The sequence below is a fragment of the Canis lupus genome, chromosome 13 (assembly GCF_011100685.1).
Source record: "Canis lupus familiaris isolate Mischka breed German Shepherd chromosome 13, alternate assembly UU_Cfam_GSD_1.0, whole genome shotgun sequence".
NCBI lineage: Eukaryota > Metazoa > Chordata > Mammalia > Carnivora > Canidae > Canis > Canis lupus.
The window spans coordinates 13,376,044-13,392,687 of NC_049234.1; the positions used below are offsets into that span (position 1 = coordinate 13,376,044).

Sequence of the window (16,644 nt, forward strand, 5' to 3'; positions counted from 1 at the left end):
CATGCCTAACATGTGTCATGATGATTGAAATATGATTACAAAATAACCTTATAAATGGAATCCACTACATCTGAAGGCAATTTAACTTACTATATTGTCTATTTCCAATACAGCCATATATTTCTATAAAAAGTGGGACCATGGGGACTCCTGGGTGACTCAGTGATTCAGCACCTGCCTTCAGCCCATGGCATGATCCTGGAATCTCAGGATCAAGTTCCACATCAGGCTCCCTGCATGGAGTCTGTTTCTCCCTCTGCCTGGGTCTCTGACTCTCCCTCTCTCTCTCTCACGAATAAATAAATAAAATCTTAAAAAAAAAAGTGGGACCAAAACTTCATGCTAATAATAATTATTCTGTAAATATATAATACTCTAATAGCCACTAGTATTAACTATATACTTCCTTTTTTTTAAAGATTTATTTATTTATTTATTCAGAGAAAGCGAAAGAGAGGCAGAGACCCAGGCAGAGAGAGAAGCAGACTCCATGCAGGGAGCCCAACGTGGGACTCGATCCCGGGTCTCCAGGATCACACCCCGGGCTGCACGCGGCACTAAACCCAACTATATATTTCTTTTGTCTCAAGCTATATAATTACTACATGCATACATCATTTCATGTAATTTCCTTAACCCTATGAAATAAGTATTATTCTCATTTTTAGATCTTAGGAAGTAAAGTCTTGGAGAAGACAAGTAGTTTATGGCAAGAATGGGATTTAAGAAAAAAAAGAATGGGATTTAAATGAAGTTTGCTCGACTTCAAAACATAATGTAATATAGTGATTAAATGTTCAGATTTTGGAATCAGGAAGTAATAAATTCAAATTTCAATTCCATCAAATCATTACCTGGGTAAACACAGCTTTATTTTTCTCATTTGTAAAGTGGGGATAAAAGAATAAATGCCATATAAGATTTTATAATAAATGAAAAAGACATGTAGAAAACACATGGTAAATTGCTTATCACTTTGTAGTCTACAAAATATTACTTCTAATTATTGAGGCTGAAAGCTTTAGTTGATTTTTAATGAAGTCAATTAAGATCAGAGTTTGACTAGATCTCTGGTCTTTTAAATTTCTAGTGTTTTTCTTCAAATATTATCATGTATATTAATTATGGGGCTGGTTGAATAAAGTTCTGTAATTTTTTGTGGAAAATTCCAATTATATTTATGTTGAAATTATACTATTTTTTCTTCCTCCCCATGTGTATGAAAGTGTAACTTTAAGTCCTCTTGAACGATCCATGGGGAAAAAATATCCATAGGTCACTGTTCTAAGAGCTATTTCCCCCATGCACAGGGATATTCTTTAGTCTTTCATAGAAATAATTTTATATAAAGAAGTAAAAATAGTAAATGTGTGTTAAGTGTAAGTATAATCATCATCAATAATTTTATTAAACATTTATGTATCATGGACACTTTCTAAAAGCAAGGAGTTTTGAATGTTAAACTTTAATATTTTATAAGATTCTTGGTATCATTTATTTACAGAATGTTACTAAAATTTTAGTAGACTATACAAGTCTACTAAAATTTCAAGGTTTTAAAATATCATTATGCAAATTACTGCCTACCACATATACTATGTGCATTTCTTGGTTGTTAGTAAACTTAATTTTGAATTAATAAAATAAAAGCTAATTTTAAGATGAAGATACAACATACTCAGTTATGTTACTTCTGAAAAATACTTATAAAATGTTTATAAAGCATTTGCAGGAAGGTTTCACAGGCAGTACCTCATTTGAAACTCACCATTATATGTGCTAAATTTGATTTACATTACAAAACAGGAAACTCAGGCAGAGAGGATTCAGTTACTTATTGAAGATCAGACAACTATTAAGAAGAATTTGAATTCTAACTCATGTCTTTCAAATCCAAAGACCATGATTTTTCACTTAAGATATGACAAGAAATTGTTTAAATTCCAGAAAAGTATTGTAATAAAGTAGATATGTTATCTAAACACTTCAAAGCACTGAAATATTAATAGTAACAAATAAATAAAATCTAACTGCCATTGTTTTAAATGACTTCGTCTTTATTTTCATATTATTAGTTATTTTTAAATTTTAAATTAAACATTGACAAAGTAATGAGATAAATAATACAAATTGTTACCTAAAATCTGATCCAACTCTCTTCCCATTTTCTGGTTCTCCTGGATCTGGGCATAAATTGGAAGCTGTTTTAATACCTCCCTCATTTACTGTAACAACAGAAAAAAAAAAGAAAGAAAGAATCAAAACATGGTTAGAAAATCAAGAAAAATTAATTGAATAATTTACATAGAATATATTCTTATTTTTATAATCACTATAGTTTAGATGTAGAAAGATTAAATATATTTTTATAGCCCAGTAATAAAGAGAAAGCGTTTTTTCTATTAGTGGACCTGTAAGTTTGATGTTCATCCTCAATGACATGCTATTCTGAATATTAACAAATTAACAGCTAACACTTGATTTTAATTACTACCAAATTGTGAAATCTCTGGAAATTCATTCCCAGGGTATCAGTGCCAGAGTTTCCATTAAGTATTGGCAGTAAAGAAGTCACTATCAGCTATGACAGTGTCATTTGGGTGCCTATTATTTTTAAAGTTCCAAAGAAAAATAAGACCCTATGGGAAAAGTTTAAGATTATTAGCACTTCTTATTTGGCATATAATAAAGCAGTATGCTCTGCCAATGTTAAGTAAAACTATAGTTCTAATTACTAAACATGTCACTGAATTATGATATAATGCTGAAAACCAAAGCAATGGCTTTCCCCTCTAGCAATATACATGATTATGTTTTACTAGCCATTGTACACATTTTCAGCATTTTCTTCAGAACGCTCAATTAATGAAAGACATTAATATTTTCAATGAATGTGATCACAGTGAGTAACTAAATCCCCAAGGCAGATATCTTAATAGAAATATTTTTAAACCTGATAGTTCTGATATATGTGAGTGATATTATTTCATAAATTCAATTTTTTAATGAACTAAAGAATAATTGCTATTTTGCTTCATCAACTTATCTGCTTTTTGAGAAAAGAATAGTACCTGAGTGGAGATTCCACAGAGAAAAGAAATCTGAACCTTGTAATGCTTCTCAGCCTACACTGTGAATCTGAGTGACTGATGGAACTTTCATTAAAGAATGAAGATACTTATTTCCACCTCTAGATATTCTAACACAATTAGTCTAGGGCAGGACCCTGGGTATCAGTTTTTTGCTTATTTTGTTTTTCAGGATCTCTTCACGAATTTGTGTGTCATCTTTGCACAGGGGCCATGCTAATCTTTTCAATATCATTCCAATTTTAGTATATGTGCTCCAAAGCAAGCATGTTTTTCAGGAATTCTTAAGGTGATTCTAATATAAAGTCAATGTTGAGAACTGCTGGATCTCTGCATTGTTTAATTCAGGTTGATCAATATGTTCAAATTGATTTATTGGATAACAAGATAACTATCAGATAATGCCCGTCACAGTTCTTGGAAAATTGTCATAGTTTCAATCAGATATGAAATTTTATATTTATTCCTTTCATTCTATAAAAATCACTTTCTTAAATATCCCTAATCAATATTCTCATTGACAACTTTATTAAATATTCACCAATCCCTGCAAAATATATGATAGTTTTACTCTTCTTGGTCTGATGACTTGCTATTTCATTCCTCTTTAACTTTCTGGGGTTGTTGGTTTTGTTTTGTTTTGTATCCTTCTCTTTGCTTTTGACTACTCTCTTACTTTATAGTGGACAAATTCAAAGGCAGTAACCCACAGTTGTCTCGATTTTATATTACCCTCATGGCTTGAAGAAATTACCTCTTTGCTAATAAGTTCCAATATACTGTTTTATCATTTTTTTTCCAAGCTCTATTCCTGCCCCTTCAATGATCTACTACTAGATAATCCCACTGAAATCCCTACTGTTATCTCATGTGCATGCTCAGATCCAATGTAATCACTGATGCTTTTATACACTCCATTATTATTTATCTCCAAACCATCTTGAATACTAAAAGGAAGGTTAAATTTTCTCAAACACAGTTTTGATTAATGTAAAAATATCCTATGATTCCAGATTTCTACCATATCAGTTGTACTTCCCACTAGTCCATAACTCAAGCTCAGTGGGTTCTTCATTGTTCTGTAGTTTTACCAGCCAGCCATGCTCACCCCTGCCTTATTTGTACTTTCCCCATATCTCTAAGTTTTCCTTTTTTTCCTACTTAGCTATCAAAATTCTAATTTTAAAGATTCAGTTCAAGTCCCACTTTTTGCAAAACACAATCTCTAACTTTTCCAGATAATTCTAATATGTCATGTTACGTAACATGAGAAATTTTATATTCAGTTTTAAAATTCTTATAATATCATAAATTAGTAGTTTCACATTCCTTGGTCACATATCCAAAGAGACTATATACTTTATAAAGATTAGGGAAAACATAATTATTTTAATATATCCATAATGCCTAGATTGAGTTAATAACTTCTCAGTGACTATTCCATAGTCATTTAATTAACAACAATACCTTGGATGTAGTTTTCAATGAATCAAGTACTGCCTATGGGAAACACTCTATTTCCTATCTTTAAATGGCTTTTGAAAATGTCATAGTTTATGTTACCTAAATGTGTTTTTTTGACATGGAGTGGAGATAAAGAAGTGGCATGACCTGAGCTTACCTAGCATATTATTTTACAATCTACAACACAGATTACAGGTTAATGTAAAACTGATCTGTGAATACATTAGAAAATAAAAATAATACAAAAATTCATTTTCTTCCATTTTATTATCATTATTATCTCAAGCAGCAACCCTGTGGTTAACATGAATTTTAACAATAGCTAATGCTTAACATGGAACTATGTGTCTGGAACTATTCTATATCCTTTACACATTTCAACTTCATAAAAATCTAAAGGGAGCTACTATTATTAGATACTTACTGTACATGAGGAAACTAAGGCATGAAGAGGTTAAAAATGTTTTCAAAGTCATACTGTTAATGTCTTAGTCTAGGTTGGCCAGTTGATTTAAAAAATTCTACTTTTAAATGCTAATCCCTCCATCCTGTCCAGACAGCTCAGCAAACCAAAATGACATCACAAATTAAAATTCAACACTTCTTTACCAAATGTTTTATCTTAAAATGCAGAGCATATCCATAGTTTTTATCATTTTCACTTAATTAATTATATTTCTTATGATTTTAATTGTCAAATTATTTTTTGTCAATTTGGAAGTGTCCTTTAAACCACTATTTTTGGATATCTGCAATAAGGGAAAGACTTTCCAATTTAAAATGTACAGATAAGGGGAAAGCTTCTGCATGATACATGTATTTAATATTCTTTAAACACATTTAAAATTAAAAAATAAAGAACAAAATGCATAATATCTTATTTCTCTGAAATATGAAAATATTTAAAACTGCTCATAGCAAGTGATACCAAGAATTTTAAATGAAGTTAGTAGTATTCATTCAATAGCTGCTTTCACTACATAATGCCATTTAAGCAATTTGACAGATTTAACACTTTCACTTTTTAAAAAATTGAATAGTAATTTTCTGAGGGGTAAGAACATGAGTATTCTTTAAGAGTTTAATTACATGGACAGGGTGCTGCTTCTTGAAAAGAGCATCACTATTGGGAATACTCTTTTTGTTCTGATCTTTAAGGATGTTTATTATGTCCATTATTTTCACTAATGCAACATGAGTTCTTTGCTCCACAAAGAAGTTGATATAATAGGGGAGGGGAGGGTAAATTTTACAGAATTAAAAAAAACAAATGAATTATAATTTATTATCACACTGAAGTTGTGGGTTTATATGGGTTTATAAATATGCTACAGGAATCTTAATTAATTTACCATATTTTTACATATTCTAACTTGAAAACTTTATAAACTTAGTCAACATAAAGATATAATAATTATGTGTCAGGAAATATTCTACATCTTTTACATATATCAACTCATTTAACCCTAATGACAATCTTAAGGGAATAACCACGTTTTCTGAGGCTTCTGAGTTTATATGGGACATAATTTACTTCAAAAATAAAAGCAAGTAGATTCTGGATAAAAGTAACCTCCATATTACCTCACCCAGCCGGGTACATTGTCGCCTTTCTTAGACTCAGATTTAACATTTTTATTCCGTCTTATGAAATACAGTGTTTTGGATCTTGTTCTGAGCTCATACACCATGGATGTTGACAGAGTGCTATTTTATATATTCTATAAAAGAATTCTATATATTCTATATATATTCTATAAAGAATTGCCTCTTAATTGAGCTTCTCAATAAAATGTGGATCCTTGCCAGCTGAAACTATATTTTATTCACTATTTTACCTTCTTAATGTTGAAGAAGTAGCTCAAATAGAATTATAGAATAAATGGGTAACATGAAATGAATGAAAGTATGGATTTGAAGATAAAATAAAATTTAAAAATACATTATGGGAAGCTCATAGTTTCTTCATAATTCCACCTTAATATTCTAGAAGACCCTAGTAGAAAAGTTGGGAAGATCACAGGTTTCTAAGTTCAACATTTTAAAATTTAAAAAAGCTTTTATTTTTAAAACTAAAAAAATATTTTTCCCGTTTATTGACAAATCTACACTTTTTGATGAAAAACAACAAGGGATGGATAGAGGCCTTTAGAGGTCAGGTATTAAAGCTAGAAAAAGACTAAAGTAACATTTAAACGACCAAATGCTCCCCACGAACACTGCTGTCGCTTTTCCTGAATCTCTTATTAATTTGTTTCCTAGTTAAACTTTAGAAGTGCTGCTGTGGGAAGACATATTGGCAACGTGTATAGTTCATGTCCCCCTCGCTTATGCTCACTTCTGGCGGTTCCTGTAACAGAATTAACTGTGTTTTTCAAAAAACACAAGCATTTTTTTTTTTCCATTTGAAAGGTTTATATAAGGTAAAATTATATCCTTCTAAATTATTTGGCCCTGTGTTGAGTAAATGATGTCAGAGAGATGAAGACCTGAATATTTACTTGTTAATAGATAAGTAATATTGATAAAAATTAAAAATATATATAATCATTTTCTGTAAACAACCACAAAGAATGAAGTTTTGAAATTAATTATAAAATATTTGATGGATCCCTGGGTGGCTCGGTGGTTTAGCGCCTGCCTTCGGCCCAGGGCGTGATCCTGAGACCCAGGATCGAGTCCCATATCAGGCTCCCTGCATGGAGCCTGCCTCTCCCTCTGCCTGTGTCTCTCCTTCTCTTTCTCTGTGTCTCTCATGAATAAATAAATAAAAATCTTTTGAAAAAAATGTAGTGAAGTGAAATTTAATATCACGCTGATTTGTTATTTTGAGTATAAGAAATTGGCAATACATAATTTGTTTTATTTGTGATTGTTTATATTAAAAAATAAAAAAGTAAAATAATATATTTTATCTATTACATAAATTGTAATGGTAAAATACAAATGGTTAAATACAAATTATGTTTTAAAATTATGAAGGGTAGGTGGGGGGGATGGGGTGACTGGGTGACAGTGCACTGAGGAAGGCACTTGACTGGATAAGCACTGGGTGTCATACTATATCTTGGTAAATCAAACATCAATTAAATAAAATAAATAAATAAATAAATAAATAAATAAATAAATAAATAAATAAATAAAATTACGAAGTAAGTTAACATTTTTGCTTCATGTTTAACTTTTTTTTTGCCTCATTAACTTTTCTTCTGACAATTTTAACCCAAATATCCTTTATAAAATATTTTTAAAAGAATTAGTTTTTTTGCCTACCAGATACACTATCATGTCTAAATTCCTTTTTTGTAAACTCATAACCCCTGTACAAGAACAATAAAAATAATAATTATGTACACTAAGGCAATATATAAAATATAAAGAGTTACATAGATTCTAATGCTTTGATAAATCTTAGCTTTTTTAGTATAGCCTGAATTTTCCAGGGCATCTGAAAACTCAAAGCATGCAGCATATAAAATAATATCTGTATAGCCAAAATGAGGAAAGGGTGAAAACAGTATAGTTTATAATTCTATTTAGAGTTCCAAAATAAATATATTGGCCAGAAAAAAAATATTAGAAAAAAGGTAGTAAACCTAATATTCAAGCCTGCGAAGATATAACTTCTTTTTCATATTGACATGATGAAATTTGGTATGTCAGGATATTCGTTTGACAATTTTTTTCTCTTTATATTTTCTTTTATAGGAAGAATATCTTTCCAAAATATAGCAAATGATTTATTTATGAAAATATTACCATAACACTATTTCTTTTAAACATGGATATGTTTTAACCCCTCAAAATAACAAGAAATCATACTTATATAGCTAAATACTTTGAAATGAACTGTTTAGTGTTGTACAAAGGCAATCTAATTTGATCAATGATTTACTACTGATATCTGTTATTTTTGGCTTAGTATTCTCGGATCTAACAAAATGTAAAATCACATTTTAAAATTATGATACTTTAAAATGTTAGATAACATATAGGCCCTGGTGTTTTTTGATAATTGATTTAATTGTTCAATTTCTGACATTTACTACTATATATACAAGTCAATAGATACGAAGATAAAATATTTTCTGATATAACCATAACAAATAATATTTGTTAAAGAAATACCTATAAACTCATTTCATCAGATTATTTGGAATTGAATAAAAATAATAATGCTCAAAATATATTTCTGTTAAAATATGTTATTTATAATACTTAAACTTATTTACAATCAATGTCATTTTAGAAAGTCAAATGTTCTGTCATGAGTGGTTTCTTTCCAAATTTCTTATATATATATATAAAACATATATATAAAATGTATTTTATTATGTATGTATATTTCATATATATACATATACATACATATATATATGAATGACAGGTAGAAAATTTCTACAATCTGCTATTGATTTATAACATAAATACAAAAATGCATAGCTTGCCTAAAATTGTATGTTTGTTTACCACAATAAATATTAATACTGTAATTCAGTGATTCTTAATATGAGATTCAAGGATGAACCTCAGCAATCTACAAATCCTTGAATCTTAAGCAAAATTGTGTACTGATCAGCACATAAATACATGTATTTCAAGACATTTTGTGATTTCCAAGAGAAAACAAAAATTAATTCTATAGTTAACTAATTAATGTACAAAAAACTCGACTTAAAGGGTATGAGTAAGTTCATTCAAATTGAGAATACATATATTTTTCTTAAATGAAAAATTGCTATAAAAAGAATTTTTTCCCTAAAAAATATTTATGTTGAACAAAAATTCCTGTAAGAAATCACCAATTTAATTTTACTCACATTTTTTAAAAATCTCACATTCTAGAATTACAAAACTAGAATGCTATCCAACATACTAACTCAAAGAGTATTTTTACATCTGAAACAGCCTCAGCTTGGGGGTTTACCACATTATCCATTAACTCAATACACATTTAAATACAAGAAAATATTGAATAATAATCATGCATGTTATATAGATATTAATGCAGTTAATTTGGTAAATAAACAAACATTTTTATAAAACACACACAAACAACACAGACACCACAAACTTCACTCTTGCACTAGAGAAAGTAACAAAAAAGGAGTACACTCACAGATAGAAAACTTGTTGCTGTTGTCTTTCCCTGGAAACAATTTAAATCCTCTAGATTTAAAATCTATGGCCTTTTTCACTAGTTAAGAAAACAAACAAAAACATGTATCAGGATATACAATTTTAAAATAAAATTCAAGTTAACAAATTTTGTTAGCATTGAATTATGCAAGTTACAGAAACTGCTTTCTTAAGCCTGATGTAGGGTACCCAGAAGAAAATAAAAAAGAAAATATAGCAATATAATCACTAAGTAGTAAAATACCAAGCAGTTGTGAAAGATATTAAGGGTTCTGTCAGGAGAATCCTGTATATATGTGTGGATATGCTTTTAAATATTATGCGAGTTTTTATATGAGAGCAAAATACTAACACTTTATATAACTTGAATTCATCAAATTTAATGAAAAAATTAAACTAGAAAAATAAAAGTACCAAGACATTTAAAAAGTGGAAAGAATTTAATGAACTAGGTTCCTAAACTGATTTTTTTTTTAGGTTATTTAGCCTAAGTGAACACGAGGACACCCTTAAGAAAATGCTATTGGAAAAACTTAAAATACATTTTAGTATTTCTGCCAATAATGATTTCCTTTCAAAGTCATTGCTTTTGACATTATGATTGATGTCAGTTTATAGCCTACAAAATTTATAAAAGTGAATTACAACTATCAGTTTATCTAAAATATCTTGCTGTGTTTTTGATGATACAATATTGAAAGTCAATATCATAAGAAGCTGGTATATTTCATTGTGCACTGTATTAAGATAGATATGACTGGATTTACCTAATAGATAAATATAAATGAACTGAAGTAACTGGAATGTTTTAAAAACATTTTTCGAGTGTTTTGAATTAAGGAAAAGTACTATTTTTTAGTTATAAATTATTGGAGTAACTATAGTTGTTATGTACTCTTTACGAATGATAAACAATAAAGACTTCAAGTGAAATAAAGGAAATCTATTTAATTGAAACTCCATTAATTAAAAAAAAAGTTATGCAACCTGATGTAATGAGATATTTAAATATCTATTATTTTCTTTTAAAAAACCAACATGAACAATATTACAAGGGATATATTTAATTTCTTCAGTTACAATGTAGGAATATTGATTTTTATAAGATTTACAGGCTAGGGGTTACATTAGAAAATTAGGTTTGTTTATGCCATAATTTGGTAAAAAGCAAATCTGAATTTTGTTACATAGTTTAAAACGATCATTTCACTAATTCTTACTTGCTATTTTACCCACTTAGTTCATGTCATGGGTATTTTATTGGTTTTGAAATATTTTATGGTGATTTGTTTCTTAATAATACCTCAAAAGTAGAAAGCTAGAGAGAGGGTTGGATGATTTACTGGAATAGATAGTTATGAATTATCTATACATACTATGTTTAAAAAAAGAAGGAAATGATCTTTGGAGCTGGATTTAAGAGTCCCAATTTTTAGAAATTATTAGTTGTGTGATTTTGGATAAGAATCTGCTTTTTTATCTATCTTTTCTCTTAAAATGAGAAGCTAGGAGTAGATGGCAGCTCAGTCTCTTGATAGCTCTGGGATTCTTTATCAGCAAAAGAATGACTACTCTTCTCTCTCAAGTTGTACTTTCTGTTATAATTCTCTTCGACATCTCCATTCCCATGGCAAGCCAGAGTTTAGTTCTACTGGAGTATTCAATTGCTCTAAATTTCATTCTGCCATTTGTGAATTTTCCTGCTTTCCTTATTCTAAATAAAATATGCATTTTATATTTTGAGGTATATTTCTGGATAATCCCAATCCAAACATGAATTATAAATAGGAATTCTAGCTCTACTTTCCCTCTGTGCTATAATATCTGACTTCAACTATTACAGACAAGCTTGATGATTTCATGGTAGTTGTAACACAAATCTGGAATTCTTTATAAAGATAAAAGGAAAATACATGGGAAAATTTTAAACCAGAAGGCCAAAATTGAAGACGTAAATTCCAGAAGGTAAAAACAAACAAACAAATACAAAAACCCTCAACTCTATCATGTGTAATGAAGTATAAATAATGTTGAAAACAATATGTGGGACACCTGGGTGGCTCAGCAATTAAGTGTCTGCCTTCGACTCAGGCGTGATCCTGGGTCTGGGATAGAATCCTAAATCCAGCTCCTTGCACAGAGCCTACTTCTCCCTCTGCCTGTCTCTGCCTCTCTCTGTCTCTTGTAAATAAATAAATAAATAAATAAATAAATAAATAAATAAATAAATAATTAAAAAAAGAAGAAAGAAAAGAAAAAAAAGAAAGAAGAAAGAAAAGAAAAAAGAAAAGAAGAAAGAAAGAAAAGAAAAAAAAGAAGAAAGAAAGAGGAAAGAAGAAAGAAAGAAGAAAGAAAGATCCCATCCCTCCCTCCCTCCCTCCCCTCTCCCCCTCCCTCCCTCCCTCCCCCTCCCTCCCTCCCTCCCTCCTCAAAGAAAAAGAAAGAAAAGAAAGAGAAAGCAAGCTACAGGTGTGTATATGTGTGTGTGTGTTTATGTTTATAAAGTTTTATGTAAGGTGCTTTACATTTAGACTTGACTATTTGGTTGAGTGAAGTCAGGAACAATACCCAGCTCATAAAGCATCACCTCAGACCAAAGAGTTTTAAATAGTTTCCTGGTTCTAAGGGAACCTAGATTTATTATCATTATTTTCTAAATATCTTTTTTTCAACTTAAATTGAGGAAAAAATCTATATTTTTAAATGTATTGCAATGTAATAGGGATGTAGAAGATGGAAGGCCAGGAGACTATCCATTTTAGAGGAGAAAAAGGAGTGAATGGAATATAATATAAAATTTAAATTCACAAAAGCTTTAGACTATGTTAAACAATAAGCACATACTTAAGATATTTTTATGATTTTAATACAAAAATATTAGCTCATTTAATTAAAGTATTTTGTCAGGGTGATTTCCTTTATTAATCGTAAATCAGGAAGGAAAAATTGGTAAAAGAATGAATATTCAGGGCAGCCCGGGTGGCTTAGCGGTTTAGCGCCGCCTTCGGCCCAGGGCCTGATCCTGGAGACCTGGGATAGAGTCCCACATCCGGCTCCCTGCATGGAGCCTGCTTCTCCCTCTGCCTGTGTCTCTGTCTCTGTCTCTGTCTCTCTCTCTCTCTGTGCCTCTTATGAATAAATAAATAAAATCTTAAAAAAAAAGAATGAATATTCAAGTAGAAGTAGTGTCATGTATAAAGCTATTTTGAATATATAAAATTATGTATGTTCTAATAGTTATTTTTAATTTAATTAAATGCAAGACAGATAGCCATATGCACAAATATCTATTTTCTTTGTTTTCTTCTGCTTTTCACATGCTAAACAGTTTTTGTTCATTTTTGTTAACTTTTATTGCTTTTTTTGGTTTGACTTATATTTTTTTTAGTAGAATAGAAATATTTTGTAATATGGAAAAAGTCTGGAGAAAGAAATATATTATGGCAATAAACAAATCTACCTTTTTTTTTTTTTTTTTTTTTTTTTTTTAGTTGTAAGCCCTGGACACTAGAAAAAAAACATTTTGTTTCCATAATCTTTGTTAAAGTAGTTTTAAACCACTGCAGGGAAATAACACTGCAGTATTTTTCAGATCAATTATTATAGTGTTATCTCCAAAATCAATTTGAATTCTAAAATGCATTTTAAAACTTACCAAAAAATAGTGATTGATATTTCTTAAAACTCATGTAACATCCGTCTTAACCAGCCAAAGTCATCTATTTGAACTTATTTAATTTAAATTACAATGCCTATTATTAAAATTAACCATATATACACATACATGGATAAAGAACTTGATTTTTTTCAAATGTCAACATATGTGTGTGTGCCTGAAACAGGTATCATATGACTTTATTTTTATATTAGAGAATCTTTATTAGTGTAACCTGAGAACCTGTGGTATTACTAGGAGAAAATTGATTGGAAAGTAATAGATTTGGGACGCCTGGGTGGCTCAGTGATTGAGCGTCTGCCTTCGGTTCAAGGCGTGATCCCGGGGTCCAAGGATCGAGTCCCACATCAGGCTTCCTGTGTGGAGCCTGCTTCTCCTTCTGCCTGTGTCTCTGCCTCTCTCTCTCTCTGTGTCTCTCATGAATAAATAAATGAAATCTTTAAAAAAAAAAGAGTAAGGTAATAGATTTAATATTGGTGCCAGTGTTTAATGTTAGGAAACTGACCATATCACACAAATGGGATAGAGGGAATTCAGCTATCAGTTGGAGATTTGGAAAAGATGATCTTTAACTGTTCTCGCTATCACTGAGCTTCTAAAACTTAAAAGTCAAAAAAATAAATAAATAAAACTTAAAAGTCATAAGACATCTCGTGTCTTGAAGATCCTTATTTGAAAATCAATAGACTCCTCACTACATGACTCAAAACTCATATACGTGCATTTAAAAAAATATTTTTTATTCTCTTTCATTACTACATAAAGACAGTCTGTAATTTTGCAGTTATTATCTTTGGAAGGAAAAAAACAGACATGTTTAGTATTAAGGAGCAGAACATTTTTTCATTGGAAAAAAATATTTCAGATTTCTTTGGGATTCTAGTAGAAGACCAATAGCATTATTTACTGTTACCTTTCATTTTCTACCTAGATTATATTCTAACGCAACAATAAAATATAAATGCAATATTCTGTTCATTATCATAATCTTCCAAATTTGTAGTATTTATTTTGACAATAATTTATCTTACAAGTGTCAGTAGCTTCATTTTAAAACTGTGATTAAATCAGATTATTTTGAGAAAAGTCAATCATTTATTTTGAGAAAGTAAGTAATTCTTATTAATGGGGAGGTTACTTTTGCCTCATTTTAACTTTTCAAGTGTATAATAATGCCTTTCTTCTCTAGTGTGTTTGATATCATGATACTGGATGTATAATCCTTCTTATTTTTTTTTTAAGATTTTATTTATTTATTCATGAGAGACACAGAGAGAGAGAGAGGTAGAGACACAGGCAGAGGGAGAAGCAAGCTCCATGCAGGGAGCCCGACGTGGGACTCCATCCCGGATCTCCAGGATCACACCCTGGTCTGCAGGCGGCACCAAACTGCTGCACCACCAGGGCTGCCCTCCTTCTTATTTTGAATTAATTTCACTTCTATCTTTATCTTTACACTTAGTAAATAAATTACACTAATAAAATAATTCCTTTAGGTTTTGTTTTGATTATTAAAACTAATATGTGTGGGGGTTGTTTGATTTAGAGAATATATCACATCTCACTATGGACAGATTCATTTACCTGGGTACTAAGAAAGATAATCAGTCATTGGCTAGGAAGTTTGTTACAGGTCAATATAATGTTAAAGAATGATGTGTTATTTTGTGGCATTTCTCTCACATGGCTAGGAATTGGGAGACCTATGTTCTGGTCCCAAAAGACATGGGATAAGTTGTTTATTCATTTCTAAGTGACTCATTCATGTATCTTGAAGTATTTAGGTATAGAATTTGAATTTTTAGGTGAAAATTACTAGGAATAAGTAATATGTTTCTTACCCTCTAATTTTTTTAAAGTCCTAAACTTTGATTTATGCTACCATGCTAGTTTGTGGCTAGCACTTAATCTTGCATAAAGTGTATATAATGTATGTGTTGCCCACTTTTGGACCAAAGGGAGAAGGGAAGACTGATGTAATTGGAATATTCAATTCTATCCCCAAATTTAAAATAGAGAGAGAGATTATAAAAATATTAAACTGTGCTAAGAGGATATATTTTGTTTGGATGGTGGTTCTATGTAACTGGCCTAAGCACGTTAAAACTTAACATCTGTCTTCTACATACTACACTGGCAGTATAAAATACTTCTTCAGAACATATTTAGCATGAAGGCTGGCTAATCAGTCACTCCTTCCACATTTTCCTTAGAAGAAGAGAAGAAAGACCAAGAAACTATATTGACAGTAGAATAAAACTTAAGTAGTATTCTTGCAGTGTCTCTTTACCCAACTTTCATTTAAGATTTACCACTCCATACAAATTTCTGAGAAAAGAATTTTGCATTATAAACGTTTCTGTAGTATAAATTTACACAATGATTGGAGGTTTTTTGCAATAAGATGATGTTTCCGAATTATACACTAAAAAGGCATAATAGAAAATTTAACAATGTGCTAGTAAGTGGCTCCTGAATCTTTGTGAAAAATATTTTATTTCACAATATGTTAAAAGAAAAGAAATAATACTGACCACCATTTACTGAAAAAGGCAGTGGTACAACTAAATATGTTCAAAAGCACCGATAAATTCACTTGTAGGGACTTACATATTAGGTATATGTAAGATTCAAAATATTCTCAAATTTGAAATGATGGAATTAAATCAAATGTAGTAAGAAATGATACATATTCAATTTTGAAATTACTTAAAATCTAATGCATTATCCCTTTCAAAATTATTGGACTAAGTAATACGGTTAATATCCTCTAATTTTTTTAGTCCTAAACTTTGATTTATGCTACCATGCTAGTTTCAGGCTAGTATTTAATCTTGCATTAAATGTATAAATATAAATGCATGTGTTGTCCAATTTTTAGCGGAAAGAAAATTTACAATTATATATTGTATCACTATGCTTAAGTTCTACAACAAATTTCAAGTATCAGAACACACAAGAGTTTAATAAATGTTAGTTGTTTTTTTATCATTGTTACTACCAGTTACAATTTTAAGATCTAATCAGTTTCAGAGGCTAATACAATTGGGACTATAATATACTAAAACTTTTCAACTATTCGGTGTTATGTCTTTTTCACTATGTAGAGATGGTACATAAGGTAAATCATCTAATTTCTCTGGATTTCTAACTTGTGTTGTATGAGTGTGTATACATAAGATCATAACCTATATACATATATATATATTATATACACATATACATATATATATATCCCTAAATCCTCTAACCAAAATAGTAAATTTAGTAAAAATA

At 30.0% G+C, this 16,644-nt stretch overlaps 1 protein-coding gene and 1 non-coding gene across 3 annotated transcripts in view; both read right to left on the bottom strand.

Annotated features, from left to right (window-relative positions):
• Window positions 1-16,644, bottom strand: part of CSMD3 (CUB and Sushi multiple domains 3) — a 1,311,859-nt gene that overhangs the window by 739,882 nt on the left and 555,333 nt on the right. The window contains exons 8-9 of one of the 2 annotated variants that reach the window (XM_038555366.1): window positions 9,673-9,750; window positions 2,138-2,225 (exon numbers count right to left, since the gene is read on the bottom strand). In XM_038555366.1, coding sequence (XP_038411294.1) covers window positions 2,138-2,225; window positions 9,673-9,750 — 166 coding nt within the window. The remainder of the gene's footprint in view (window positions 1-2,137; window positions 2,226-9,672; window positions 9,751-16,644) is intronic. The other variant, XM_038555367.1, reaches the window with a different exon arrangement.
• Window positions 3,253-3,358, bottom strand: LOC119865524. Its single transcript, XR_005369125.1, has one exon. It is a non-coding gene; the product is annotated as a U6 spliceosomal RNA (small nuclear RNA).